Here is a 26,020-nt window from a genome sequence, read left to right as displayed (position 1 = left end):
GCAGCTCCTTGCCATTTTTAGTCTCCAGCCTTTTGTAATGTATGTTTGGCCTTCATTGCACAGGAACTCGTATGACAAGCTCTGCAGTCTCTGGAATTTAGCTGACTTTTCTTTCTATGACGAGGCATCAAAAACACATAAGAATATATGAGCTCACTATAATTTTTTAAAAAAAATAAATATTTGTTTATACTGTACACTCACTGTAAACTACTGGCAACCAGGTATATTATTTACAATTTATAATGCAAAAAGTGTTCTAGATACTTCTTTAAAGGGCTGTTTCACCCATTTTCCCCCACTTGGTCAAATGAAGAATAAACTTAAAATCATTATGATGTTGCTGTGTTTGTTTAATTCAAACATTTTTTTTTTTATTTAATTTTTCTGGATCTTTTACTCATAAAACGAGTCAGAAACACAGTTAAGAGTGGTTTAGGGCTCTTATTTTGCTAAGCAGTGCCCTGGAGGTTTACACAGTATGTAAACTCAGTATATATGTAATATACTGTATATGAAATTACAAAATCACAACATACATTGTCTCAACAATCCAACAATTTCCTTTACGTTTACAAACTGAATTACCTTTTTAATTACCACACATTTGACAGGACAATAGCTTGTTACATTCATTCATTCAAACTATGTATTTGTTATTCACTGGAAATGTGCTGCTTGGTTTCAGAAAGCATTTACATTTTAAAACAATCAAAACTAGAGCGAGAGAGAGAGGCCACCCATCATTTATATCAAATGTAGACTACACCCTGAAAGCTTCATGTATATAAAACATTTGTTATTGAAGGCATACTTCCTGTTGCCAATATGTGGTGCAATTGTTATAGAATAGAATAATGGAATCCAATATTTGATAATGCATGTTAAAGCCACTATTGGCTGATATCCATATCACATTGTGCATCCCTAGTTTTTAGTAGTTGTTCTTATAGAAGAAATACGTTTTCATGTTTTTTGGTTTGTAGTAATTATTTTAAAATAAAATACACGTTTTTATATAGTATATCTCTATAAAATAAAACTCTTTTTTTGTTTTAGTTGTCATTCCATAACTGTCTTTTCTTTCTTTTTTTATTCCTTAACTGTCGGCTTCATTCGAGTGAACCGGAAGTCGTCACGCTTCGCGCATGCGCAGAACAAATGGGGTTAGATAACAGGTGACATCGACGCTATTGAACGAGGGTTAGAGAAAGGACAACTTCGATCTGTGTTGAAGAACTTGGAACTGTAGAGGGCAGCGTTGCACCTCTCAGTGTACAGACTACCGGAACTTACTGGGTGAAGAAGGCGAACGTCGGACTCCTCTTGAGAAACGTGAAAGTGTTTCAGAGCATGAAGAGCATCGAGTCACTAAAAACAAAGCAACAACAAAGAGGGAGGTACTATTTAAAAGCCCTTATTTGCTAACAGCTAAATCACCCTGTTAAAAACAACTTTGTGTAGATTTGTGTAGACTAGTGTGACGTCACAGCGAGCAGCCCTCTGTCAGGTTAGTTGAACTCTGTGCACTGACTTTTACCCGAGTCATTACAACGTTTCATAAGCACTAATCACCACTAATACTAAAGCTGAGTGCAGTGAGGGGAGAAGATGACCTCCAAGAAGACGATCAACTTTTTCTACGACGTGGTCTCTCCATATTCATGGCTTGCCTTTGAGGTGTGTGCCTTTTCATACTGTGACTGACACAATAACAATCTGTGGCATCACATCTTCACACTGCTGTTGCTCTCATTTGTCTTTACAGGTCATGTGCCGATACAGAAACGTGTGGGACGTGGAGGTCAAACTGCGCCCTGCTTTCCTGGGTGGCATCATGCAGAAATCAGGTAAATCAAGAGTTACTGTTGTAGTTACCACCTTTTACTATGCATTACATGTGCTGCAGCTGGGTCCTCACTGCTCTAGGCCATGAGCAGCAGTCATTTTACACGTTTTACCTTACACACTATGACATGATTAACACATCTGTGCTGATGCATCTAACAACTAGTCTTTTCAAGTTATTACAAAGACATAATTCTCTAACTGTGTAACAAATATTATTCTCCCATAAAGAGGAGATGAACAGGCCACAGCATGACTCACCTTAAATGCTATTGTTGATTTTAGTCTGTAGATAGTCGTTGTTTGGAGAATCAGTATCAGACTGATACTGATTCAACATTCTTTATCGTCATTTCACATGGTGTTAGTGAAAATACACACGTTGAAGTGGAACGGTGTTCCTAACAGTGCAAAATTCTCAATGTAATAAATAGCAGAATAAAAAAAGGAAAGCTAAGAACTAAAACCAATAAAGACACAAGACACTGTGACAAGACACACAGCAAAAACACTCAACACAGTAACGGACAAACACAACTTGAGTCAACTCGACTTGTTTTCTTTTTTACTTTTCTATTAGTATTAGGACCTGGTACCCAGTGTTTTTTTTAGTACCTGCTCTGGCGAGCTTCTAGAAGTGCAGAGCCGATGCTAAAAAGTGACGTCAACAGACTGCCGGCCACTGACGTCCACCACACCCACCATAAATGGCAAGAGCGTTACAGCGAAGATACGTGGCTGCTGTCCGCAAATACTGTATACACTGTTGTCCGTCAACGAGGTGCAGACGTTCCTGTGCTTGGTGGCTGACAGGCCAGACGGAGCTGGACAGAGCCACCTGAAAAGAAAAAATGGGAAGCTGTGCTATGACGCCGCTGCCCACGTTGAGAAAGTACTCTGAATTAATGGAAACAATGTGCCTTATACCAAACCGAGTAGAGCCGAGTAGTGATAGAACATGTATAATGCAAAATCACCAATAGTGGGAATGTTTTTCTCCTGGAACAACAATGTTTTTCTCCTGTCGCACATCTGCTAGCCTGAAATGTTCTTCATATGGGTTTTCACTGATACCGTCCACCAATTATAATTTTCGCTCTTCAGTCTTTCTGTATTTACTTTCACAGTGGCTCTCTGCTGATAGATCTGCCCTCTGACTCTGTTGGTGCTGTGTTTAAGACAGCTCGGAGATACCACATTGATTAAAAACAGGACGTACCTTATTTTTTGCCAAATATGGGACGAAGTTGGCAACCCAAGAGTCACCCTACCATTACAGCATGTGTTGTCACTCATGTGTCCTGCTTCTCTGCCATGACAGGCAACAAGCCTCCAGGCCTGGTTCCAAACAAGTTCCTGTACATGACAAAGGATCTGCAGCGCTTGGCACAGTATGTGGATGTTCCTCTGAGTCCCCCCGATGACCCCTTCGAGGCCATGTTCCAAAAAGGTACGTACAAGAAAGATTAGACTGAATAAGTACTGTTTTTTATAGGTAGTTTAGTCTACATGTCTACATGATTATGGCTACATGTTCACTGATCTAACATGCATTCATATAGTCCTATATTCCATGTAAACACAGCTGTAATATTAAATGAATTTAGGTCTTACTCTTGGTGTAATTAGTGTTGTTTTATCGTCTGTAATTGGTGAGCCGAAGACAATTTTCCACCTCGGTGGACAATAAAGACATATGCTATGCTATGCTATTCTATTCTATTCTATTCTATTCTATTCTATTCTATTCTATTCTATTCTATTCTATTCTATTATCTGTGAGGTCCCCAGGATATGGTGTTAAAGGATCCATTCAGCCTCTTGAAAACACCAGAATTCAAAACATCTGGTCTTTAAGGTGCTAAATGTTGTTTTTTATTGCTGGGCAGGCGATGTGAAAACAGTTGCTTGCTGTGACTTAACTCAGACTTGATAAGAGCACAGAGAGCAAGCCAGAGCATTAAAGTCACAGGCTGCAAACTTGTGATCATATTCTGCAGGTTAATGACCATAAGCTGCACATTTGACATTTCTCTCATCTCATTCAATGTTAATATGAAAGTAAGGATCAGTGCAGTTTTAAGGCTCATATTTAGTCTGTTAACAGGTGTGAAAATGCACTGAATGTCTCCTGAGATTGAGCTGAGGGATTGTTTGTGGATGATTGTGTAATGAAGTCACTTCAAAACATTCCCTGGAGATTCTCCTGCCAGACATAATATCCAAATGAGTTGATGTGTGAATGCAGCAGGAGAAATTTAGGAGAGTCTTCAGTGAATGAGTCTGACATTTAAGTTCTGTGTTCTCGTTTCTTAGGCTCGTTGGCTGCGATGCGATTTGTGACAGCTGTACAAGAGAGGGAAAAGGATGGAGACAGACAGGTGGAGCAGGTGTCCCGGGAACTGTGGAGAAGAATCTGGAGTGAGAACAAAGACATCACCGAACCTGCATCACTGTCCGAGGTACCAGAATATTTAACAGGAATGACTGTTAAATATTTGGCTTTGTCACAAGGTCTCCTTATTTTCTTGCAGGCAGCAAAGAAGGCAGGTCTGTCTGACAGTGAAATTAAAGAGGTGCTGGAGCTGTGCACCACACAGCACATCAAAGACAAGCTGATAAACACAACCCAGGAAGCTCTCGACGTTGGGGTCCGTTGTTTTTCTGTTTCTCTTGTGGATTCAGACAAGAAAGACAAAATATTACAAATATAACAATCCAAATCTTTTTTGGTTTGTCTTCACAGGCGTTTGGCCTCCCCATGTTCATGTATCGTGTTAATGGAAATGCAGAGATATTCTTTGGATCGGACAGATTTGAGCTCATGGCTCACTGCATTGGTGAGAATCCTGTTACAGCGAGACGAGATAAAAATGTAAGATTTTTTCACACATAATCCTTTTTATTCTCTGTTTCAGGAGAGAAGTGGCTGGGACCTCAGCCGCACAAATCAACGTCCAAAATGTGAAGACTGCCCTCAAATGTGTGCTCAATGTAATGATAGATTTGATTCTTACTAGTGTTTTAAAATTCAAATGTGCCTTCTCAAGCTAAGCAGCAGATTTCCAGTAAACCTGAATAACAAATAATGTTTAATAATACGTGCTAATTAAAAAGGTCTCTAAATAACACAAATATACATGTATGGTTTCAGTATTGTTAATATCTAGATCTAATATAATTAAATGTATATACCAATAGTTTCTAAAGTACCATTATTCTAAAGTATTCTGGACTGGATTTTGAAGTGAGCAGTGTTTAACATGCTGGTAAGGTTAACTGGAAAAAGGACTAATGCTGGTTTACTGTAGCACTTTTGTCCAGTGAAACATGGACAAAAGATTCACGCACAAACTAATAATTCAGCCTCAGGAAATTATAATATCATCTGTAATAGATGGTTAACCACTGGGGACACAATCACAGACTGGTATATGATATTTTATATACATTAGGTTTGGTATTTAAACAATCTCAACCTGTAAAATACCTGTTAAAATACCACTAAATATTCAAATGTGCTCTCTGAAACCAAGCAGCATTCAACCTGACATGAAATAAACTCGTGACCCATTAAATACCACACATAAGAGTGAAATTTGACAAACCAGTGAACAAACTGAAATCATCAACTTTGCTGTCAGTTTAATATGTTGCATTTTCAACAAAATACAAGTTAAAGATTCTTATCAATGTCACTGATATGTCAGTAAAATATGCATTTTCACAGGAATGCTATTTATTAACTTTTTACAAATTAAGTTATCCACAAGGGTGATAAAGTTGTAACCAAACAATGTCTACTATGTCTAAAATCTGTAAATGTATGTTTCCATTTATGTCTCCTCTTGGGGACTTGCTTGATCTTTGAGTTCAGTTGGACCCAAACTGTCAGGCAGAGGTCCTGGAGATTTGTCACTGAAAACCAGGGAAAACAGTATCACTTTGTCTTTACTTGTATTATTATTGAATCGACCACAAACATGCGAAGGATACATTACCTCTCTCCGTCTTTCTCCATCTGTAAAGAAATTTCATAAACGTTATTGGCTGAAGATTTTATTCTATGAAAGGTCTTCTGTCTCGCTGTAGGTTTTTACCTTTGGCTTCTGTGATGTGCTGCCACTTGTCTTTCTGGTAACACCAAGAGTGTCAAAGGAATGACTCCGCACTCTGATGGCTCTCTAATAAGATGAGCATAAAGGGAAGAAATGTCAATTTCAAGTAGTGGTTTTAGGAGTTTTTGAAAGTTCAAAGACAAGGGAGGCTGACATGAACCTTAAAGTTTTCAATGAATCCTCCACTACCCTCAAACGCCCCCCGAGCACCTTCAGGGCCAGGCAGAGCAGATGGTGATGGATCCCCCATCATGCACTGGGAACGTGAGGTGAGTTCAGCCTGCAGACTCTCTAGGAGCGATGAACGGGTCCGGTGCTTCGTAAAGAGGGAAAGCAAACAAGGCAGGAAGTTTCATTTGCTCAAGCAAACATCCTTAAATAATTAAAGGAAGTGTTGTGCCAAAGAACCCGTCTACCTCTAATTTGCTGAAGCTCTCGGCCTTGTAGCAGGAAATCTCTGCGTTGATCAGCTTGGTCAGGAGAAACTCTCTCAACAGAGATCGCTTCAAGTCAGAACAGAGGAGAACAGGATTTGTGGAACATCTAAAAAAGCTGGATTTAAAAATTCAAGTATTTGGGAAAGCAAGGCATGGACTGAAATGTTCACTGGGAGCTCAAGTGGAGGGAAATCCAATTCCGCTGGGTTGATGATCAAAGCAAAAGTGTGGAATTTAAAGCAGAAAAGATGATAAGCCAAACTATGACGACATGTTGACTACACCTGTGTTCTATGGGCTCTTTGCACAGCAGTTATTTGACATGTAACAGGAGGAAAATCATAAGTGTAGATTACACTAATGATAGCTGAGTTCCATTTAGCTTCCTCACTTTCAGGGTGCATGCTTTCAAGTTCAGTGATTAATGTATAACACTCGTGCTGTTCATGGCTACAGACCAGTGAGCCCATCCAACTGTCTCTATGAGCCAGGATGCCAACATGAACAATAGGAGGGCCCTAAAACAGATGCAACTAAATGGAATTCAGCCATAACTCACTGTGCTATTAACACTACTATTTTTCTTCTGCTGACTCATGCTGCTTTGTGAACAGGTTTAGCTACTTTTTTTTCCATCCACCTTCTGTGTTTCTGTATTTTTGTATTTTGGTCATGTCTTTCATTATGTTGTATTTGTCTAGTTTTACCGTTCTACTTCATTTTCTTGTTTTTTTAATTGCTTTTTTTCCTCCAGTGTTTCTTTGCTATTCCTCTGCTTGCTCACTCCTTCCACACCTGCCCTCCTGCTGCCCTGACCCAAGTGTTTTTCTTTGAGCCAATCCCCTTCCATTCTGTTTCTCCTCCTTAATCCCCTTCACCTGTGTGTCTCCTTCAATTCGGCACTTGCAGCTGATTCCATATTTTAGTAGTCCAAAATTTAAGTTCACTTCTTTGGTCAGTCAGTGCAGAATCTCTTAGTTATGTTCCTGTTTGTGTTGTACCCTGCTAATCAGCTTTGATGGGAAGTCATTCATTTGGAATACATTTGAACTCTAGCATTTTGGTTCAACTGCTGAACTCTCTGGAGTAACATGAGGTTATGTTTATCTGAAAGTTGAAGGCCAGTTGCTGGTGTAAACCGATTGAGTGACGTGATGTCCAGAGCTGTATATATGGTGAGTTAAAAAGGGGAACTGATAACAGATGTGTGGGTGTGGTGATCCTAAGTAGCAGACAGGAAGGAGACAGGGATTGAAACAAGTATTACCATCTAAGATTTAAGATCTAAGTTTTTGTGAGCACTGAAAAACATAAAAGCAGCAGGTGACTCGCTGCACTTGTTGATTCTTACGTCAGTGAAGATGGGAGGTTCTGGGATGACTGGACCAAAAAGAGGAACGTCCTCTCTGGCAGTGACAGACACCTGTGGAAATCAGAGAACAACTGTGGGAGCATGTCTCATAAACTGACTCCAATGCTATTATGAGCTAATTACAGCTTTTTACACATGGATAGCACCTGAGCTCAATATTGACAAAACATTGCATTCCATTTCATAGTTTGTCCATCAGGGGGCAGTGACAAACACATTTTTCAAGTGTAAAATGTCCACGTACTTAACTGCAGTAAGAGTGTCCCCACTGTTTCAGATACCAATTGCAGCATTGTTTTACAAAATCCAGAGTCTATTGAGCTTGATAATACTTTAGAAGAAAATCTGTAATCAGATTCAATGCTCTGTATTAACTCACCTGGTATGATGGTCCACCTGTCTCCTCCTCCTCCTCCTCCTCCCTCTGAATCCTCCTGACCACCAGGAAACAGTGCAGGAAGTGAGACTTGACAACATTGGATAGAAAGGGAGTTTGGCCCTCCTGGTACACCAAAGCTACAATGTCATTACCAATGTGCCTTTTTCTTTGTAACTGTGTAGGATGTTGGCAAAGAGGAGGGGGAAAAGGTGTGTCAATGTCTGATCAAGTAAGTTGTTTTAAAAAAAGAAAGTGTTGTGAATCATCCAGCAATCAGTAACTGACCTGCTGTGGGTCGCCCTCTGTGAAAGGCAGTTTAGTTGCAACATGGAACATGATTTCTCTTCCTTGAAAGGAAGTAAAGACTGCTTCACTTCCTGTCTGGCCCTGACACACATCCAGTCCTCCTCTGAACCTGGGAAAGGGAGCGTTAGGAGGAGAAAAGGTTTAATTGGATGCACTGTATTTTTTATTTCTGTAACAAAACAACAGCATCACACTTTTTACCCTGTGAAGCCTTGCAGCTGAACTGTCTCTCCCATAACGGACAGGAACTCTTTAAACTCATCACTTTCATCATTGTTACTAAGTATGTCCTCCTCAGTGAGCTAAACAGAGACGGATGGTGTCTGAGAGGGCGTGGTTAAGACACGGTGCCATATTTCAGTGTTTTGTTTTTTTTTTATGAAAATACAGGACACAGTGAAGTCAAGCACCAGCCCTTACCTGTCCATCTTTCTGGTACAAAATGCCAAACTTGAAATTAGGAGACACTCTGTGTTCGTCAAATGCAGTGATGAGTTCTGGAGCCTGAGCGATAAGAAAGAGTGGTGATTATTATTGGTCTGTCTTTCCTGATGACAAGTAGTAATATTAGTAATGTTAGAGAGTGACTGATGTTAGACCGTTACCTTGAGGTAACTGACTGCTTCAAACTTTGACACAGTCACTCTGTCACAGAGCATCTAGGGAAAGAAGATTGGTTTCTCTTTAGATAAACCATCTGTGACAGAAATGCACATTCTAGAGTCAGAATATTTTTATAGCATGATTTTAGTCGCGCAGTCTGCACGGTACCTTCGTTAACTCAACAGCTGATGGGATGTGAGGGAAGAGAGACGTTGAGAAAGTTCCATGCAAAGAGCACTCCTTCATCCTGTGAGAAAAAGCAATATTTTTCTGTGAAACAGGAAATCACCAAACGCAACTGACTGAGTCATTCAAAGACAAGTTCACACACATGCAGGAATATTCTTGGTTTTCTTTAGATTAGATCTGCTGTGGACATCATTCTATCCAGTGAAGCTCAAACATCCATCCACCAGCCACTTTATTAGGTACAAATGTTCAACTGCATGTTATCACAAATGTCAGCCAATTACATGGCACCAAATTAATGCATTTAGGAATGCAGCCATTATCAAGACAACCTGGCAAAGTTAAAAAAATGTCTCGAAGGTATGCAGAGAAATGGACGCACAACACATCAGACCTTGACCTTTTTTGCATCAGGTCAAAATGTCCAGAGATCTTAACCTTAGAATGACCCGCAGTTTATTCTCCTCTTCCTCCAAACACACAGAGAGGACCAGTGGCCCCAAAGATGGATCCACTGCTGTGAAGCAGTGGTGGTACTAGGGAGGAAAAGTGATATATTTATTGAGAATGTACAAAAGTTATTCATTTATATCCTGAGATAAAACATTTTTTATGACAACTACAAACCCTTGAGCAGAAGACCTCACGGTAGACTTTGGCTTCTCCATCTCTTTCCATAATATCGTAGCTCTCTGGATCAAGGCCATAGTGGGAGGATGTGGGACTTACATCTACAAGCTTCTCCAGTGGGGGGTCTATCCACCAGCCCCCCGACTTTGAAGGGAGAATGAGTGGCAAGTCTCCATCTAATGTTAAAATCTGAGACTAAAATAGACACAAAGGATCACCTGATACAGCTGATGAGGGCCTGACTTCTTTATTGTTTATGTTTATGTTAAAAGTGATCATGAAAAGTCGGTGTCAACACTCAAACACAAACACAAACACAGTGTGAGAGTCATTTGTGTGTTTGTTTGTAATTCTCAGATAGAAGACTAACCTTCAGAGGCAGAGGAAACTCGCAGCGCTGCTCATTGATCCTGCTGCCCTGATGGACAAGAACAACCAGAATAAACCTCTGCTGTTCAGGTATCGCTAGACACACAACACAGATCAATCACCCTGCAACTCACCTGCAGCTTTTCAATGATTTCAAACAGCTCTGTGTCCTGATATGAAAACCACAGTCAGATAGAAAACAGATGGAGAGAAAGAGGGGGAGAAACACGGGGAAGAAGAGGAACATGACAAATGACTCAGCTGTGAGTGAAAGCTGACTTCTCAGAAACATCCGTCTATGGAAAGGCATTTAGGAGATTTGATTAGACTAAGAAAGGAAGGCGTATAATGAACATGATAATGAACATGATAATGGTATCACCCTCTGGTTGCTGCTGGCAGAGTGGGACGACTTGCTGTCACTGGCAGGAGAATCCAGGATGTCCAGTATGTTGTCTCCTGCAGGTTCAGGTCTGCAGCAACAGGTTGTTTTACACAAGACAGCACACTGTTTCCCTTCTCATGCAGTTTTGCTGGTGTTATAATGTTTACAATATACAATAAAGTTTGAATATTAACACAAAGGAGCTGTGATAAAATGGACACCTTATCCTCACCTCATCTCATTCCCACATGTGAATTTATCCACGCTGTAAACGGAAAGGCAGTGTGAGATACTCAGAAAGTACAACGGTCATTGTAAACACACAGGATGACTAAAAATGATGCTGTAGATTCAGTATTTGTAGCTATAGATGTGACTTTTAGTCATTGTTAGTAAGAGATAAATCATGTGTTTACTCACCCTCCATATGCACCGAATGTGAAACTTCTCTTCCTGGAGAAGGACATGTCATTCCTCTTCTCTCTTTGCGTGGCTTTGGTGTCACTGTCACTGTTACATGTCAGTGTGTAGCACAGTCAATCAGGGCTGGCTAAGGGTTGAATTAATTCACTCTATTATTCTGACTCTCCTCCTCCTTCTCCTCCCTGCCCCCTGCCTCTCACTCATTTAAGCTTCCCTTTCCTCCTCTCTGTCCTGCTGTCAGACAGACAGGCAGGCAGCTTTAACCCACTCATGGTCGCAGGTGCAGGACCCTTTACCGCCCTTGCAGAGGACACAGTCAGGCTGTTTTTATGTGCCATTAACATAGTGTGCTTAAATAAACACGTGTGGTGGTTTCGCAGGTAGCCTGAGCTGTAAACAAAACAAAACAAAACAAAGCAAAAACTTGTAAATAAATGAAGAAAGGAAGGAGACATTTCCTCCCAGGCCAGTTACCCTTTGAGTCAGTGAAGAGCATCAATTATTAACAGCACACACAGTGAGGGTGAGGAGATAGACAGCAGGGAAGGGTGAAGCAGGCCTCTGGGAGAGAGACAGAGAGAGAAAGAGAAAGTGAGTGAGAGAGAGAGAATGTGAGGAGGGGGAGAAGAGAAAAATGTTGGTGCATGTATAAATCATCCATCATGACACATTTTACATTATGTCTATTAACTCTGAATATGAATTACAGTCAATAATGTTTGTGCAAGAAGTTGAAACTGAATTTATCAAAGTGCCCAAAGTAAAATGTTTCTATTACAAATAAGTTAAACCATGGGTGGAGAAAGTACAGATGTAGATGTACAAATGCTACAATGTAAAAACAGTTCATTGTGTGTTAAAGTCTGATTGACACAAAGGAAATGTTTGTCCTGCAGAAAAATAGCCCATATTAAGGTGGTATCATTAGTTTATTTTTGTTGTAGATTAGGTTTAGAGTAACCTGAACTACTTTATACACAGTCTGGAGAAAAGCATCGGGTCCCTTCCAGAATCAAATACAAATCTAACATGTTGTAAAAAATGAATAACGATTGATGGTGCAAGAAAATAGAATGACATTTTGGACCTTTTAGTGGTGCTTTTGTCTGTTCCTTTTTGTGAAATATTTGTGATTTTGAATCTTCACGATATATAATTATGCCATCTGAAGTTCTGGAACTCTTATAAATCTTTATAACAGTAACTAGGCCCGGGCTGTTTTAATAGATTTAAATAAGTGAGTAAAAATCTATCTAGCAATCTACATCTATCTATCTATCTATCTATCTATCTATCTATCTATCTATCTATCTAGATAGATATACAGTATACACACACACACACATGTATATATATATGTATATATATATATATATATATATTACAATATTACAATGATATATGACATATTACAATGACAGAAATGTATCTGTATCACACTTTTCTTTCTGTCAGCCACTACATCGATTAGTCGTACAAGTATCTACAGAGAGCTGTTTATCTGTTGTTCAATTATTTATAGAATTCATACAAGTAGATGATTCAAATTCAAAATTATCTTAAATCCACTGAGCTTTAGTATTGTGGAGAGTAGGCGGTAACCTCTTAAAAGAAGTGAACCAATTGGTCACTTATAACGTCACTCAAATAGTTTTGTGCAGTCATTGGTTGACTTCCCCGCCCCATTGTATTGCAGTCGACCCGCGGAAGTTGGTTTGTGGAGAGAGGACGCGATGTTGTCAATTTGCGTGAAATAGTATGACACATAGCGACATTTTATTGTTGTTCCACCAGATATTTTCGTACACGGTTGCAGAAATAGAGGAACGGTAAGAGGAAAGACACACATATATTACGTCTCGCCCTCTTTAAATCGGAGGGAAAAGGAGCAGTCTAAGTTAGCTTGCTAGCAAGTTAGCATCGGTATTTAGCCTTCAGCGGTCGGCGTTACCTGCAAATATTACAGCAACTTAATAGCAGCACTTTTACGTGTGTTGTTGTTATATAATAGAGGCAGCGAGCGCACTGTTAACTATGTAGCGACACATTAGAGACAGAAAGAGCCATAGTGGAGCTGAAGCGTATTAAAGCTGTCAAAAAGTAAAACAGTGGAGTCGATGCCACCGTATCGTTACACCCTCCATTTAGCTGTTTTCGGAGTTCACGTGTTTTGTGACTTGGTCCTATCGTAACCACGGTGTCAGAGAGACATGTTGGAGTGTGGCATGCTGGAGCGGGACAGGCAGACTCTGCGGAGACACTCTGCCGTCCTCTGCAAACAACTGGTGGTGGATGAGATGCTGCTTCAGCTGCTGCAGGCAGAAAACATCCTGACTGAGAGCATGGCAGAGAGCATCATGGTATGAGAGCACCGATACATGACATATACTGTTAGTTACACTATTCACCTTACTTTAACAACATAAAACTTGAATGTAACGTGTTTAAATTGGTGTTAGTATGTTGTTGCATGGTCATTAGCAGCCTCTGATCAAGTTACGCCAAGTAAATATAGGGGCATCCTTATTTCATCAAAAATCTTTGAAATAAATTATAGTATAAAAGGGGGAATTAAAAGGTAGCCAAACATAAAAAACAAATCATTCATGGGCAATCGTCAGCCCTTTCAAAACATCAGCCATAGAAAAACTCATACTGGTCCACGTCTATGATTGGACGTCACGTCCAACCACTTTCTTTAAAAATGATTCTGATTTGGAGTGTCCAAACATTGTCACACAGTGGCATGCCAGAGAACTAACCTTGTCACATCAGAACTCATACTTTTCAGGTTTCATTACCATTACTTGTGTGTAAAACAAGTTGAATTGATTGGGGCAATACAGATTGTGGTTTATGTTTTTATTCAGTGATGGTGCACTTAATAATACATTTTTAATGATATGTGACAAAAGTGTGAAGTCAATGTTAAGAGATGTGGAAATATTGAATAACATGTACGATTCCTCTAATCTTTTGTTTTCCAACGTGATTCCTTCTACTCTAGGCTGAACAAACATCTCAGAAACGATGCTGGCGTTTGTTACTTATCTTACCAAAGCGAGGGCCCAAGGCTTTTGCCAATTTCTGTGCAGCTCTGCGAGAAACTGAGCAGCAGCATCTGTGTGAACTGCTTATAAAGTCACCAGAAACAGATGGCAGAGACACGCACATAGAGGTGAGTGCAAATGTCAATTAAGAGCAGTGCACATCACTGCACACACAAATCACACCCCTATAATCAGCAGATTCTTACCAAATGTAAGGCAATTTATAGACTGTTCTTTTTACTCGCAGAGTATTCAGCCTGAGGAACAACCAGAGGCAGGGCAACAACTCATACAGACAACAGGAAAGAAGAGAGAGGTGAGCAGAACACTTACAATCCCTTCACAAGGATAACTGCAGGTATTGATAACATCGCAGACTTTCATGAAGCAAGTACTGAACAAAAACTACTGTTGTTTGTACAACGCTGCCAATGAAGAGAAGAAAAATCTTTTTTTTTAACAGATTATGTCTTAAATAATTTAACCATTTTTAATTTCAGATGCCTTTGGACTCTTCTTTCCTATTTCCCACCCAGGAGGATATTACAGGCAAGAGAGTGAGAACACAAGGTGAGTGATATTAGTAAAGTATTGTTTGCATTCAGTATTGTATTTGGTGTTATTGTTCTGTTTCTTGGAGACACAGGGCCGTGTCTGACTTTTGAACAATAGAGTTTATCTGTTCAGTTTTAAAACACGACTAATATGAATGAACATAAAAACATCCTAGGATTAACCAGCAGCAGTTTAGGTGAAGTTCATCTGTTTGAGTTGTTCCTTATGTAGTCTTATCACTGAGAAAACTGTAAGCCTCTTTTGGTCTGTCTGTGTGTACCTGCAGGCACCACACCCCATCAATGACTCATTAACAGCACAAAGTAGTGTTGTCACAACACTGCTGCCGGCAGGAGCACACTTTTATTTCTAAATCTTCATCGAAGATGGTTTATATCAATGAACTGTATATCTAAAAGGACATGGTCTTCTGATTGTGAAGCCTCATGATTCACAATTTGACCAGTTCAACAGTTTTTGCAAGCAGAAGTTCACCACTGTCACTTGCAACCAAGCTCTTATTGGATTATACAAGCTGTCTGTCACACTGGTGTCCACTCATATGTGTCGTATTTTATCGTCTATTTTTCTCTAAATGGGAACCTAATTTACAAAATGGACCTTATGTTCTATTGAAGAAGACCTGAAATGTTACTGATGTTATAAATCAAGTGAGAGGTAGCAGCTCCTTTCCCCCCTGGTAGCTATTTATTATATTGTTATTTGTACTAATGGCTCTATGTTTGTAACAAGCAAAGCAAGGTTGTGACAATTTGTTTGTGCTACAGAGTCCATGGAGTTCAGCCTGGATGCAGACAGTCCCATCAGCACTCCAGTTTTCCCGTGCACTGTCGACTTTTACCGTTCCCACTGCCAGCAGGTAAAAACACTTTTCTTCACAAGGTCAGCTGAATTGGTTTGTCAGCTTAATTCTCTTGTGTTTTCCTTGTGGTATCTTAAGAAATACATGTTATAAGTCTTCAGTGTCATACCAATTTTCCACATGTGAGTAAATAAAGAGCATATGCATACAACTTTAACTCATGGGCAGAATTATTTTTCTCATTCATCTATTTTTTTCCTGATTTTTATGCTGGTTTTTTTTTATATTTATTTAATGGTTCGTTTTTCCACTCCAGTCCTACAGAATGAATTCATCGCCTCGTGGCTTTGCCTTGGTGATCAGTAATGTGACCTTTGACCCTTCTGCTACTTCTGAACTTGATACCAGGAAGGGAGGAGAAGTTGACGATGAGGTCCTCAGGAAGGTCTTCACAGAACTAGACTACTTGGTTTCTGTCCACAGAGACCTCACTGCTCAGGTAACTCACTCACTCACACACGCACACATGCACACAGACGTAGGCTTTAGATGGAATAACAGGATGTTGTTTGTTGCTTGAAGTATTCTTTTTATTCACTTGACAACTTAAAACAGGAAGTTGTAAGAGGCAAACACTTTGACCTTGAATCATTTTTAAAAATAGAGTTTGTAGAAAAGATGCAAGTTTGTGTCACTAACATTGTCTGATCTTTTTTCTGGTCACTAAACAAACCCATTAAAATCATTCAGCCTGCTGAGTATGGTTGTCATGGTATCACTCTCAGCTTCACACATACATGTGTAATTATTGGCTGTTTAGCTTGGGCCACACTGGATGCGTGAGCAGCATGTTTGTGTTGTGGAACATCTTGCTTTTCATTTACACACATTATCATTTTAGAGCAGAAGCCCTTCTCTTCTACAATACTAGAAGCACTAGAATAAAGCTCTTGCCTACTTTCTTGATGAGACATGCACAGTTTACAGCAAAACAGACTGAAATCATCTTTCACCACAATTTTAATGTCTATACCTATTGAATATGTCACAAACACCTTTTATACCTGATGATTTTAGTTAGACGCACAAAGAGAGATAGAGACAGAGGCCCCATTACACTTGGCATTAGAATGCGTTTTCTGTGATTGGATTACAATTGGATACTGCCTGACCACACCCGAGGCACATATGTGACCATATTGAACAGAAGACGACCTCCTCCCCTGCTTTGAAAGGTAAAGAGGAGTCCATACAATAGTGCAACTTCGCGTCCGGCTAACGTTGTGATATAGCGACACACAGGATGTGACGCTGTAGTCTGCTACTGGAAATCTTTGCAGAAGAAGAGGGGGAGGTGACGAAAGGGGGTGATGACTGTGATCGGATAGCGATCAGATGTTAAATCCAGTTGTAAATGCGTGTGGTGAAGCTCTATCTGAACACTATCTGATCACAGAATATGCATTCTAATGCCAGATGTGAAGGAGGCCAGAGAGAGAATCTGCCATTCACATTTTATAATTAAAACGTACATAGGGGTTTCCTGGAGTTGTAGACCCCACAATTCAGACTGCTACAATATTTTTATTCCGATTCAGTCTAGATACTAAAACTGCTGTGAAAGGTGTCACTTTTATATCATTTGTTGGTGTAAATATCATTATCAATAGAACTTTTATCTATTTTGTGTCACGTGTTAAAAATAGGAGAAGCCGAAAGTCAAAAATAGATTCAGTCTTGGTGCGTCTCACAAGTGCGGCGTGAACACTTTAATCTGTTAAATATGGGCGCTGAAATTAAAAACATGACAGAACGCAGCAGCGTCGCACATGCCACACATCTGGTGTGAACCAGGCCTTAGACTAGAGAGACTGTTCAGTTACTTCCACCTGTGTAAAAAATGTATTTTATTTTATTTTAACAATTTGTTTGCTGGTACTTCCATTTGCCAACATTGTTGGAAAGGAACAGCATCAGCTAAAGATGACACGCAGAACAGAGTGACAACATATGACATTGGTATGTGTTGGATACAATATGAAAAGTTGGCTAAGCTTGACTTTGTGGCCTGCCTGAACGAACACAGTCCTTAATTATCAAAAAAGAAATCTGCAAACCAGATTATAGAAGCTTATCTATATTTCACTACGTCTCTCCTCTTTATTATTTGTGTAGGGCATGATGTCGTGCATTGAAAACTTCTCCAGACGACCAGAACACCAGACTGTGGACAGCTGTGTGGTGTGTCTGCTTTCCCATGGAGTGGAAGGAGGGATCTACGGCACAGACGGACAGCTCCTGCAGGTCTGTTTCTCCTTTCCTTCAATTTGAGGTAAAAAGAAATGTGTAACTTCTTTTCAGACATTAAAATGTGAAACTTGTGTCATTTTCAGCTGGACTTGGTGTTTAAGGCCTTTGACAACGTACACTGTCCACTGCTGCAAAATAAACCAAAGATGTTTTTTATCCAGGCCTGCAGAGGAGGTAAGTCTGTGTAATTAGGAAGCAATCCAGATAGCTGTCAAGAATCATAATAAACGTAATACAATAAATATAAAACTGATGTTTTTAGTGACTACTATGATATCTGAGTAAATGTTAGGGTTTATACTCTATGTACTGTATGTGTTAAATCTCTGCTGCATCCTGAAACCAGGAACAGACGACAGCCCAGCCTGTTCCCCTACATGTTCACATACATGTCTCGTCTATAGGAGTTAGAGCGTGTAATTATCCTGTAACTTAACATGCTCCCAGCTAATTTTTCAGTCTCTGTAATAATGGAGGTTACGGCCCTGACTACATAGATGATGGCCCTGACAAATCCTCACACCCCTGAGGAGCAATTCTAATTACTGTCTCCTCACTTCACCACGGAGCCCACTACAGGTGCCAGGGCATCATGATGTGGTTAGCCAAATATTGTTGTGCTCTGGTGTTCAGGATTTAATGGGTTATGAAAATGCTGCTGCTGTTGTTGTTGTTTTCATAATAACTCTGCTGAACATTGTGTCCCCTATGTGATATTTTAGCTTGTCCCTGATCAATAATCAGGCTTTGTCTGGGATTTACTCTGAAGTTATACAATATGTTTCTGCATGGCTTCTGCACATCAACAGTGACATGATTGTGTAAATAATTTAAAAAGGACTAGACACAAATTGCTTCACAGGCAAAAACAGGTGGAGTCATTGTCTAGTGAGGAGTTGTTTAGTCATTTGAATGAATTTAGGATTTTGAGGAAGTTTTAATCTCGTGAACACGGAACAGTCCCTGCTTTATTTGAATATTTTACTTCTTCTGTTATTGGCGACCCCTAAACGGAGAAGATGAAAGAAGAAGTGTCATCAACAATGCACATTATGATTGGTTAGACGTGTAGCAGACTTTGAAAATATCAACAAAAAGTGAAAATTTGTAGAAGGCCTTTAGACTTTGAGTCTAAGTCGTCTTCATAATTGGGTCTTATGTCATAGTCTTTAGTCTTACAGACTGAATTTCAGTACCTCAGCTTTTTCATCAAATATACAGTATATACATGTGCTGTATATATGAGAATGTCAGAAGTTGGAGACTAAAGTGATACCTCGTTGTCTTCCAGAGGAGATGGACTGTGGAGTGGAGCAGATAGACGGACCAGAAAGAACCTGCTCACCGGGCTGTGAACAGCGAGATGCAGGGAGGGAAGGACAGGGTGATTCAGACCCCAGACAGAGAGGAAACATGGGGAGGCCAAGGATTAAACTGCCCCAGCGATCGGACATGATCTGTGGTTTTGCATCTCTCAAAGGTCAGACAATTTGTAAGTTTGTGACTCTTTGTTACTCTGGCATGTACTATTTGTTTGTACAATTATGCAAATATATCATTAAAAAAACAACTTACAAATGAACAATTTGCTTCAGATATGCAGTAGTGGACACACATTTTATATATACACATATATATGTATACATATATATGTGTATGTATATAATAGAACTAATCTACCAAAGACAGTCATGGTCGACTGAAGCCCTGAAATTTCGACTCAAAATTGACTAGTGTGTGGGGGGCTATAGTATATACTGTGTACTATACTATACTATACTACGTTTATATCAGCGCAGTATCAACTGTTGAGGAATAATTAGATTATTTGTCTCTGTCCATGTCCTCACACAGAGTGACACTGAACATAGGAGCTCAGCTTCGCGGCTGAGACACAAATAGAGGTAGAGATGATTATTAGACATTGAAAATATGCCAATTCTCATATGATCATGTACTACAAACGAACGGAGCAACATAACAAAGACAAGTTAGCTTACTGTTTTTATATGAGCTGTGATATGCAAACTGTTGCTGGCAAACTTTGCATTTGACATTTTTATTGCCATCTATTTTTGTAAAATGCTGCCACACTGCCGATGTCTTTGACATGGATGTTAGAGGAGGACTGACTGGCGCTCAAAATTAAGTAAAACCACCAGACGTTCTGTAGTCTTTCTGTCTCCTGTGGGTTGGGCTAATCCAAAAACTGAAAACAAGGGGAGTATTCTCTGAAGACACGCTGTAATCGACTTATCAGAATTTGAGTCGAACCAGAATGTATCGACTGATAAATCGGCCAGTCGACCGGGACTTTACAGACCTAATATATAATGTATATTGTTTGATGGCCGTAGACTAAGCCTACGCAGAGCAAACGTTGAGTCATAATTACTTGTGGTGTTGTGGAGACTGTTTCTCCACTGTTGACGTGGTTTTCCATGCAGAACAATGAGCGAGTAACATTAAACAAGAGAGAGTGAATGACGTGATGCCTGGGAAATGCAAATTCCAAGATCTCTGACTGACTTGTCCAAGATCCCAAGGACAATCACTTGTCCAGATGCATAATGTGCAGCAAATCAACAAAAGTGGACGCCGTGGACGCCATGGACGAAACAGCTCTTACAAGTTGCCCTCCCATCTTAAGCTTTGTCTGCACATTAAGTCCTTGAATTTAAGGGAATAGTTATTTGAAAGTCCTTGAAAAGTCCTTGAATTTGATGTCAGCCAAGGTGTGGGAACCCAGCTTTTCTGTTTCCAGTAATTTACCTTCCAGATACCACCACAGGTCTGTCCTCCTACGTCTAATCTCTATGTACTGAACTATTTATTGTTTTATCACTTCCTCATGAAGGCACAGCAGCCATGAGAAACACCAAGAGAGGATCCTGGTTCATCCAGGAACTCAACACAACACTTCGCCTCCACGCCAGAGACACTCACCTTGCAGACATTCTGGTGCAGGTGAATATAAAAGCCCTAAATGTTCATACAGTCAATGCACGGTGTGAATTGTGCTGTCATGGCTATGGTTTTCTCATCCCTTTTCTGTCTAACTTTAGGTCAACAGGCGCATCAAGGAGCGGGAGGGCTACGCTCCAGGCACCGCCCACCATCGCTGCAAAGAGATGTCCGAGTTCACCAGCTCATTGTGCAAAGACCTCTACCTTTTCCCCAAGTACCAGCCCTAGTGTTAATGATATGCAAATATGAACATACAGTGATTCTTACTCTCAGATCATTCCTTACAGTGAAAGCATACTGTTCTTTCCTCTTCAGTCACTGCCACACACACATTCACAAATATCCAGCGGATATTTTCTGTGTTAAAACAGAAATACATATATATATGTATATGTATATATATATATTTGAACTTGGAACTGAGCAAGATATTAGCATACAATGTACTCATTTATCTGTGTCCATGCCAGTTGGTGGGTTTAGAGTGTAATCCTTTTTAATCTAAGACAAATTAGTTTTTTGTTTTCTCACTGCACAGCTACTTTGAGGTTTCATGCGTCTCTCTTTTTAAACTATTTTGTACACAGATCTATTTTTGTGGCTTTATTTTGTATGAGATTGTTTTTCTATTTTTAAAATCCCTTTTTGTTTTATTTTTACATGTTTGGGACGAGTTACCATTTCTTTGTTTTGTTTTTTATTGTAGTGACAGACAGGGGGCAGCACAGCAGAGAGAAATACATTTCATCTCTCCAGTCAATATTCTGCTGTATGTCCTACAGTTCAAAATGATCTTTGCTGTTATGAGCTCAGTCAGCGACAGTAATGAATTAACCGTAAATTGATAGCTGCAGGATTTGAACCACTCTCATCAGAGCTTTTCACTCTTTTGTTTTTTACTCGTACACTTAGAGGCAGCTTCAAACGAAAAACTCAGTGTTTTTGCTTGTGGATGGTCAGTCCACACACATGATTAGTTTTTTATGAACTGCAACTTTTATGAAGCCGTCCGCTACAACCCTGTTAAATTCTCCTCACCTCAGCTGTGTTACTGTGTATCTGTCAGGGGATTGTGGTGCTACATGTGGGGTCTTATACCTTCTGTATGAACTCTGACCTTTACACTTAACGGACTCCTTATAGTGTTTCTCCCTGTGCGAGTGCTACACACTTAGTCCTCCTCACCACACTGTGGTGTTAATGTATTTTATCTGATACCGTAATGGAAAAATATGAAATTCTTATGTCTTCCCAGTTTGCTACAGCCATGTGTGCCATGTGACAAAGCTCTATCAGACTAATTTATCAGTGTGATGGTGCTGTCACAATAGATTGTGTCACTGAGGCACCCGCACACTCTTAGGAAATCTATTTCTCAAGGCTGTGTGAGCATTGATGTTTCCCAGAAAAGGCCTGATCAGGCAGATTATGTTTTAGTTATAACAGTGTTGTAGTGAAGAAAAGAGAATATGTGGTCGAAAACAGTATCGAACGTTTACCATCTGTAAGCAAAGATGCCTTTTAACTGTGTCAGGTGTTCCTGGTACACTTTATTCTGGTCTGTGCTGTGCTCAGGCCCATGGTAATAATCAGGGAAATGCTTCAAAAAAGGAAAGAATCATTGGAATAATCAAAAAACAAAACTAGTCTTCCTGCGGTGTGACAAGTTGTGACAGTTGACGTTCACTGTGAAGATCTACTGGTGTGCCGTGTTGGGGGTCGGGAGAAGTATTTTATTCTGTCAACACCAGTCACTGCCAAATGTCCTATACAATAAACAGGCCATGGCTTTTAAACCAGACACATTTAAGTTGTTTTTCTTAACGTTTCATGTGCATATGTGGTTGTGTGTACAGACAGAGTGCATGAGGCTTCTACACCACCATGGCTGTGGCTGCTCCACTTTATGTGATCCTCCTTGTTGCTGTGTTTGTGTGTGTTGTTCCCGGCGTACAGCCCGTCCTCTCCGTTCTCAGGTATAGTATAACTGGCACCCCACTATTCCGCTGCGCTCAGGTCTCTCTCTCGTGTTGTGAGTGGGATGTATGTATGTATCCGTCACGCTGCCTGCTGCCCAGTGATAATGTTCTTAGTGTATCAGATAGAGGCCCAGCCAGCTGTCCACAGTCATTCTCCCTTGACACACACACGCACATGCACGTACATACGCACTGGCGGTCAGAGTAACACATTTCTCGCTGGCCTCCGGTGTAGAGATTAGGTTGTTATGTGCTGGCGTGTGGTCCATAAAGCTTGGCAGGGTTAAAGGGGATCTGTGTGTGTTTGTGTGTCTTTGTGTTTTTTTTTTATTTCGGCCGCCTGTCTCATCAGCATGAACCAGAATTCAGCGCAGTTCGAGATGTTTAGATCAACATGCTTGAGTGGGATGTGGTCTCTGGGGGTGAGGAGCGGTGGTGGTGGTGGTGGTCTTCCCTGAAGGCCTGTGAGCTTCTAGCGAATGATGTACAACATATATGCGCTGAGCTGTTTCAACCCCTCTGGATATCTGAACCTGCTACAGAGGTTAAGCAATATGGAGATCACTTTACAGTTCTGTGCATTTTTGTGGCGTGTGTTTTAGTGTAGGAGGGTACTTTTTTCTTTCTCGCTCTCCTAAGGAGGGGGCGGCCATAGCATGTGAATGTTAAGAGGGATTGCCTTGCATCATTGGTTGATTAAGTGTGAGCTGTCATTGGGGTGTCGTGTGCACCTTTCCTGCTCACGTTGCAGGGGCAGCCCTATGGGGGGTGCCCTTCCAACCCCCACCCCACCAGCACTGTCCAAACAAGAGCAACCCATCCAAAAACACACACACACGCATACACCTAATGGCCGGCCGGCTGGTTGGGAGGGTGCTAAGGCTGCTAAGGGCAACAAGTGTGTGTGTGTGTGTGTGTGTGTGTGTTATTAGGTGTCTGCAGTTCTAATAAAGGAAAGCGCTGCGTCCTTCACTGCCTCATCAGATGGCTTTACTATGCTTTGTCCACCCGTCTGATATCTGTCCCTGTGCTTGTCAGTTCTGCAGCGGAGTTGAATGGCTCGCAGCCTCTGGATCACCTGAAGAACTGCTTTGTTGTTCAGGAGGGACGTGGGTTTTTTGGCTGTTTCTGTGTTTAATGAACCGCTTGCTGTTTGAGTAGGATGTTTGTGTGTTTGTTTCTCATGGTGTAACGTGTGTGTACACAGTGTGTAAGTGAGAGAGAGGGGGTGTTTGTATGGTGTTGCCCTCGTTATTGGAAATGCTGGGGTGTCCAGCGAGATTATTTTTGGATCAGTGACAGCGTGTCAATGGCTGCAGATGCGTCGCAAAGGAAGGCTCTGAGATACCAACAGACTCTGGTAGGGCTTTACCAAATCTTCTTTTACCTGTCTGCCTGTTTGCTGTCCTGCCCATCTCTAAAATGTCTCTCTCCTCGTCATTTAATGCCCTGTCACCTGCTTCTCTCATCTGCATCTTCCCACCTGTTGGGGCTGAACGGTATGGGGAAAATGCTTAATTGTAATTTTTTCTGACAGGTGCTGGGATTGCAATTGACAATATTATGCAATATTATTTTTTAAGGCAGCGTTCAGCAATTCAGTATTCATTTTGTAATGGATTAAAAATTGTTATAGAATTTTACCGCACAACATCGTCAAAAACATTAAAGGACGTAAAACATTAAAAGTGTGTAGGATTTGGTGGCATCTGGGCTGGAGTTACACACTGCAACCAACTGAATCCCATGGCGGACATGTGGACTCCTGCTGTGTAACATGAACGGCTCATTGTAACATAGTGAAAACACAACAGTGCATAAAAAAAATATATAAAAACATAATTTTAATAATCCCTTAAATTAAATTTCTGTGAATAGATGCCCCTGAATTCTCCACACTGGACCTTTAGCTACACTTCTAATTCAAGATGCGGTTGAGAATTAAAGATATGTATTTTTTCTAACACATGAATTGAATTGCTTAGATATCAAAAAGTGTCATTCCAAATATTGTGCAAATTATGATTTACATTTAAAAAAAGGGGTAACTGTTCTACCTTTAATCTTCCTATTCTGTATCTCATCTGCCTTCTTCCTCGTCCTCCTCCTCTTCCCCTTTGCTGTTTTTCTTCACATTTCTGCAAACTCCATGTCATATTTATTTGTCCAGTCCTCAAACACATTATTAGTCTTTGCTTGCTTCACAACACCCACACCATGAAACATGATAAATGGAAAGTCATCCCTGCAGTAAACAGAGATTTTATTTATTATTTTCTGGTGTTCAGACACTAGGCTCTGCACTATCACTTGCATTTGAACAGGCATTGTTTTTCTTTGGATAGCCCAGGTTCTATCCTGAAGTACATTGCTCCTGTATGAACCTTCCTTCTCTCACCTAGCTATCCTGGTAAAGTCATTGCTGTTTTCATGTGTTGGCGGATATAAATACCTATATACAGGAAACCTGAGCAGACAGGTTAGATGTACTTGTTGAGATGAAGTCATGTCACGATATCCTCCAGATCCTCTGTTAAAATACTCTTCCTGATTGATGGTCATTCTTCCCAGGAACATCCTGAGATGTCTGCTGGTGCTTCACCAACACAGCCAGTGGATGATTTTAAGTGTTGTGTTTGCATACATTTCTTTTAAACGTTGTTTTCTGCAGTGATGATGAATGATTGGATGGGTGAACGATAAATCAGCCAAGGTTAAAGCATTTGTTGTGTGTCTGTGTATGGATAACATACTGCATGTTAAAGGAGTGAGGATGTTGGCTCCTCTTCTCCTTTAAAAAAAAAAAAAAGAAGTCTAAATCCTGAATAAATCCTGAAACATCTCTCTCTATCTATATATAGATATAAATATATGAATAAACCTCAGTTAATCACACTAATTACTGACTTCATGTCTCGCAGTGAAGTCGCGTGTTTCTCACGTGTGAGAGCTTTGATTGCATCTGTGCGTGTATGCGTTTGTGTGTGAGAGGAAATTAGAGCCTTGAAGGATTTGAGGAGTTTATGTGTAGAGCTGTTAATAGATTGTTCATATAATTTATGTATTGATCGCAACATTATCTGAAGGTGTATATTTTCAGTTTGATGATTTAGCCAGCACAGTCTCCACTGATGACGGGAGTATGAATGGTAGACGTCCTCCTGTGTGTGTGTAAGTGTATAGGTTAAGTGTTTTATTAAGTGTTTGGATAACACATAACTGTTGTTTCTATTCCAGTTAATTGATAGTTTGTCTTGTCAATTGTGTGTCACATGGA

At 40.3% G+C, this 26,020-nt stretch overlaps 4 protein-coding genes across 6 annotated transcripts in view; 3 read left to right on the top strand and 1 right to left on the bottom strand.

The window, feature by feature from the left end:
• Positions 1 to 1,170: 1,170 nt before the first annotated feature.
• Positions 1,171 to 4,983, top strand: gstk1 (glutathione S-transferase kappa 1). Of its 2 annotated transcripts, XM_044034521.1 has the most exons (8): positions 1,171 to 1,510; positions 1,590 to 1,680; positions 1,769 to 1,850; positions 3,170 to 3,298; positions 4,165 to 4,310; positions 4,383 to 4,499; positions 4,595 to 4,688; positions 4,767 to 4,983. In XM_044034521.1, the coding sequence occupies exons 2-8, from the start codon at positions 1,612 to 1,614 to the stop codon at positions 4,814 to 4,816; spliced, it is 687 nt and encodes a 228-aa protein (XP_043890456.1). In that variant the 5' UTR covers positions 1,171 to 1,510; positions 1,590 to 1,611; the 3' UTR covers positions 4,817 to 4,983. The 2 variants fall into 2 exon arrangements, with proteins under 2 accessions (XP_043890456.1, XP_043890455.1); XM_044034520.1 differs by having other exon boundaries at positions 1,171 to 1,680.
• Positions 4,984 to 5,476: 493 nt separating this feature from the next.
• rap1gapl (RAP1 GTPase activating protein-like) lies at positions 5,477 to 11,199 on the bottom strand. Its single transcript, XM_044034515.1, has 19 exons — positions 11,057 to 11,199; positions 10,869 to 10,901; positions 10,634 to 10,724; positions 10,386 to 10,421; positions 10,253 to 10,300; positions 9,880 to 10,077; positions 9,691 to 9,788; positions 9,232 to 9,310; positions 9,066 to 9,119; positions 8,881 to 8,964; positions 8,662 to 8,762; positions 8,440 to 8,569; positions 8,155 to 8,328; positions 7,755 to 7,826; positions 6,383 to 6,469; positions 6,127 to 6,282; positions 5,949 to 6,032; positions 5,850 to 5,869; positions 5,477 to 5,766 (listed from the first exon to the last, which is right to left on the bottom strand). The coding sequence occupies exons 1-19, from the start codon at positions 11,101 to 11,103 to the stop codon at positions 5,685 to 5,687; spliced, it is 1,674 nt and encodes a 557-aa protein (XP_043890450.1). The 5' UTR covers positions 11,104 to 11,199; the 3' UTR covers positions 5,477 to 5,684.
• A 1,538-nt stretch (positions 11,200 to 12,737) lies between these two features.
• Positions 12,738 to 22,565, top strand: casp2 (caspase 2, apoptosis-related cysteine peptidase). Of its 2 annotated transcripts, none has more exons than XM_044034516.1 (11): positions 12,738 to 13,419; positions 14,067 to 14,237; positions 14,357 to 14,425; positions 14,610 to 14,679; positions 15,453 to 15,544; positions 15,804 to 15,986; positions 17,663 to 17,791; positions 17,881 to 17,971; positions 19,089 to 19,289; positions 20,655 to 20,764; positions 20,863 to 22,565. In XM_044034516.1, exons 1-11 carry the CDS (start codon positions 13,270 to 13,272, stop codon positions 20,989 to 20,991), a joined length of 1,395 nt encoding a protein of 464 aa, XP_043890451.1. In that variant the 5' UTR covers positions 12,738 to 13,269; the 3' UTR covers positions 20,992 to 22,565. The 2 variants fall into 2 exon arrangements, with proteins under 2 accessions (XP_043890451.1, XP_043890452.1); XM_044034517.1 differs by having other exon boundaries at positions 12,739 to 13,419; positions 19,089 to 19,277.
• Positions 22,566 to 23,940: 1,375 nt separating this feature from the next.
• clcn1b (chloride channel, voltage-sensitive 1b) overlaps positions 23,941 to 26,020 on the top strand; it is a 28,915-nt gene continuing 26,835 nt past the window's right edge. The window contains exon 1 of the mRNA XM_044034514.1: positions 23,941 to 24,103. Within this exon, the coding sequence (XP_043890449.1) occupies positions 24,053 to 24,103 (51 nt within the window). The 5' untranslated portion in view covers positions 23,941 to 24,052. The remainder of the gene's footprint in view (positions 24,104 to 26,020) is intronic.

Source organism: Solea senegalensis, linkage group LG9 (assembly GCF_019176455.1).
Source record: "Solea senegalensis isolate Sse05_10M linkage group LG9, IFAPA_SoseM_1, whole genome shotgun sequence".
In the NCBI taxonomy this organism is placed as follows: domain Eukaryota; kingdom Metazoa; phylum Chordata; class Actinopteri; order Pleuronectiformes; family Soleidae; genus Solea; species Solea senegalensis.
This window is presented reverse-complemented; position numbering and strand designations above follow the sequence as displayed.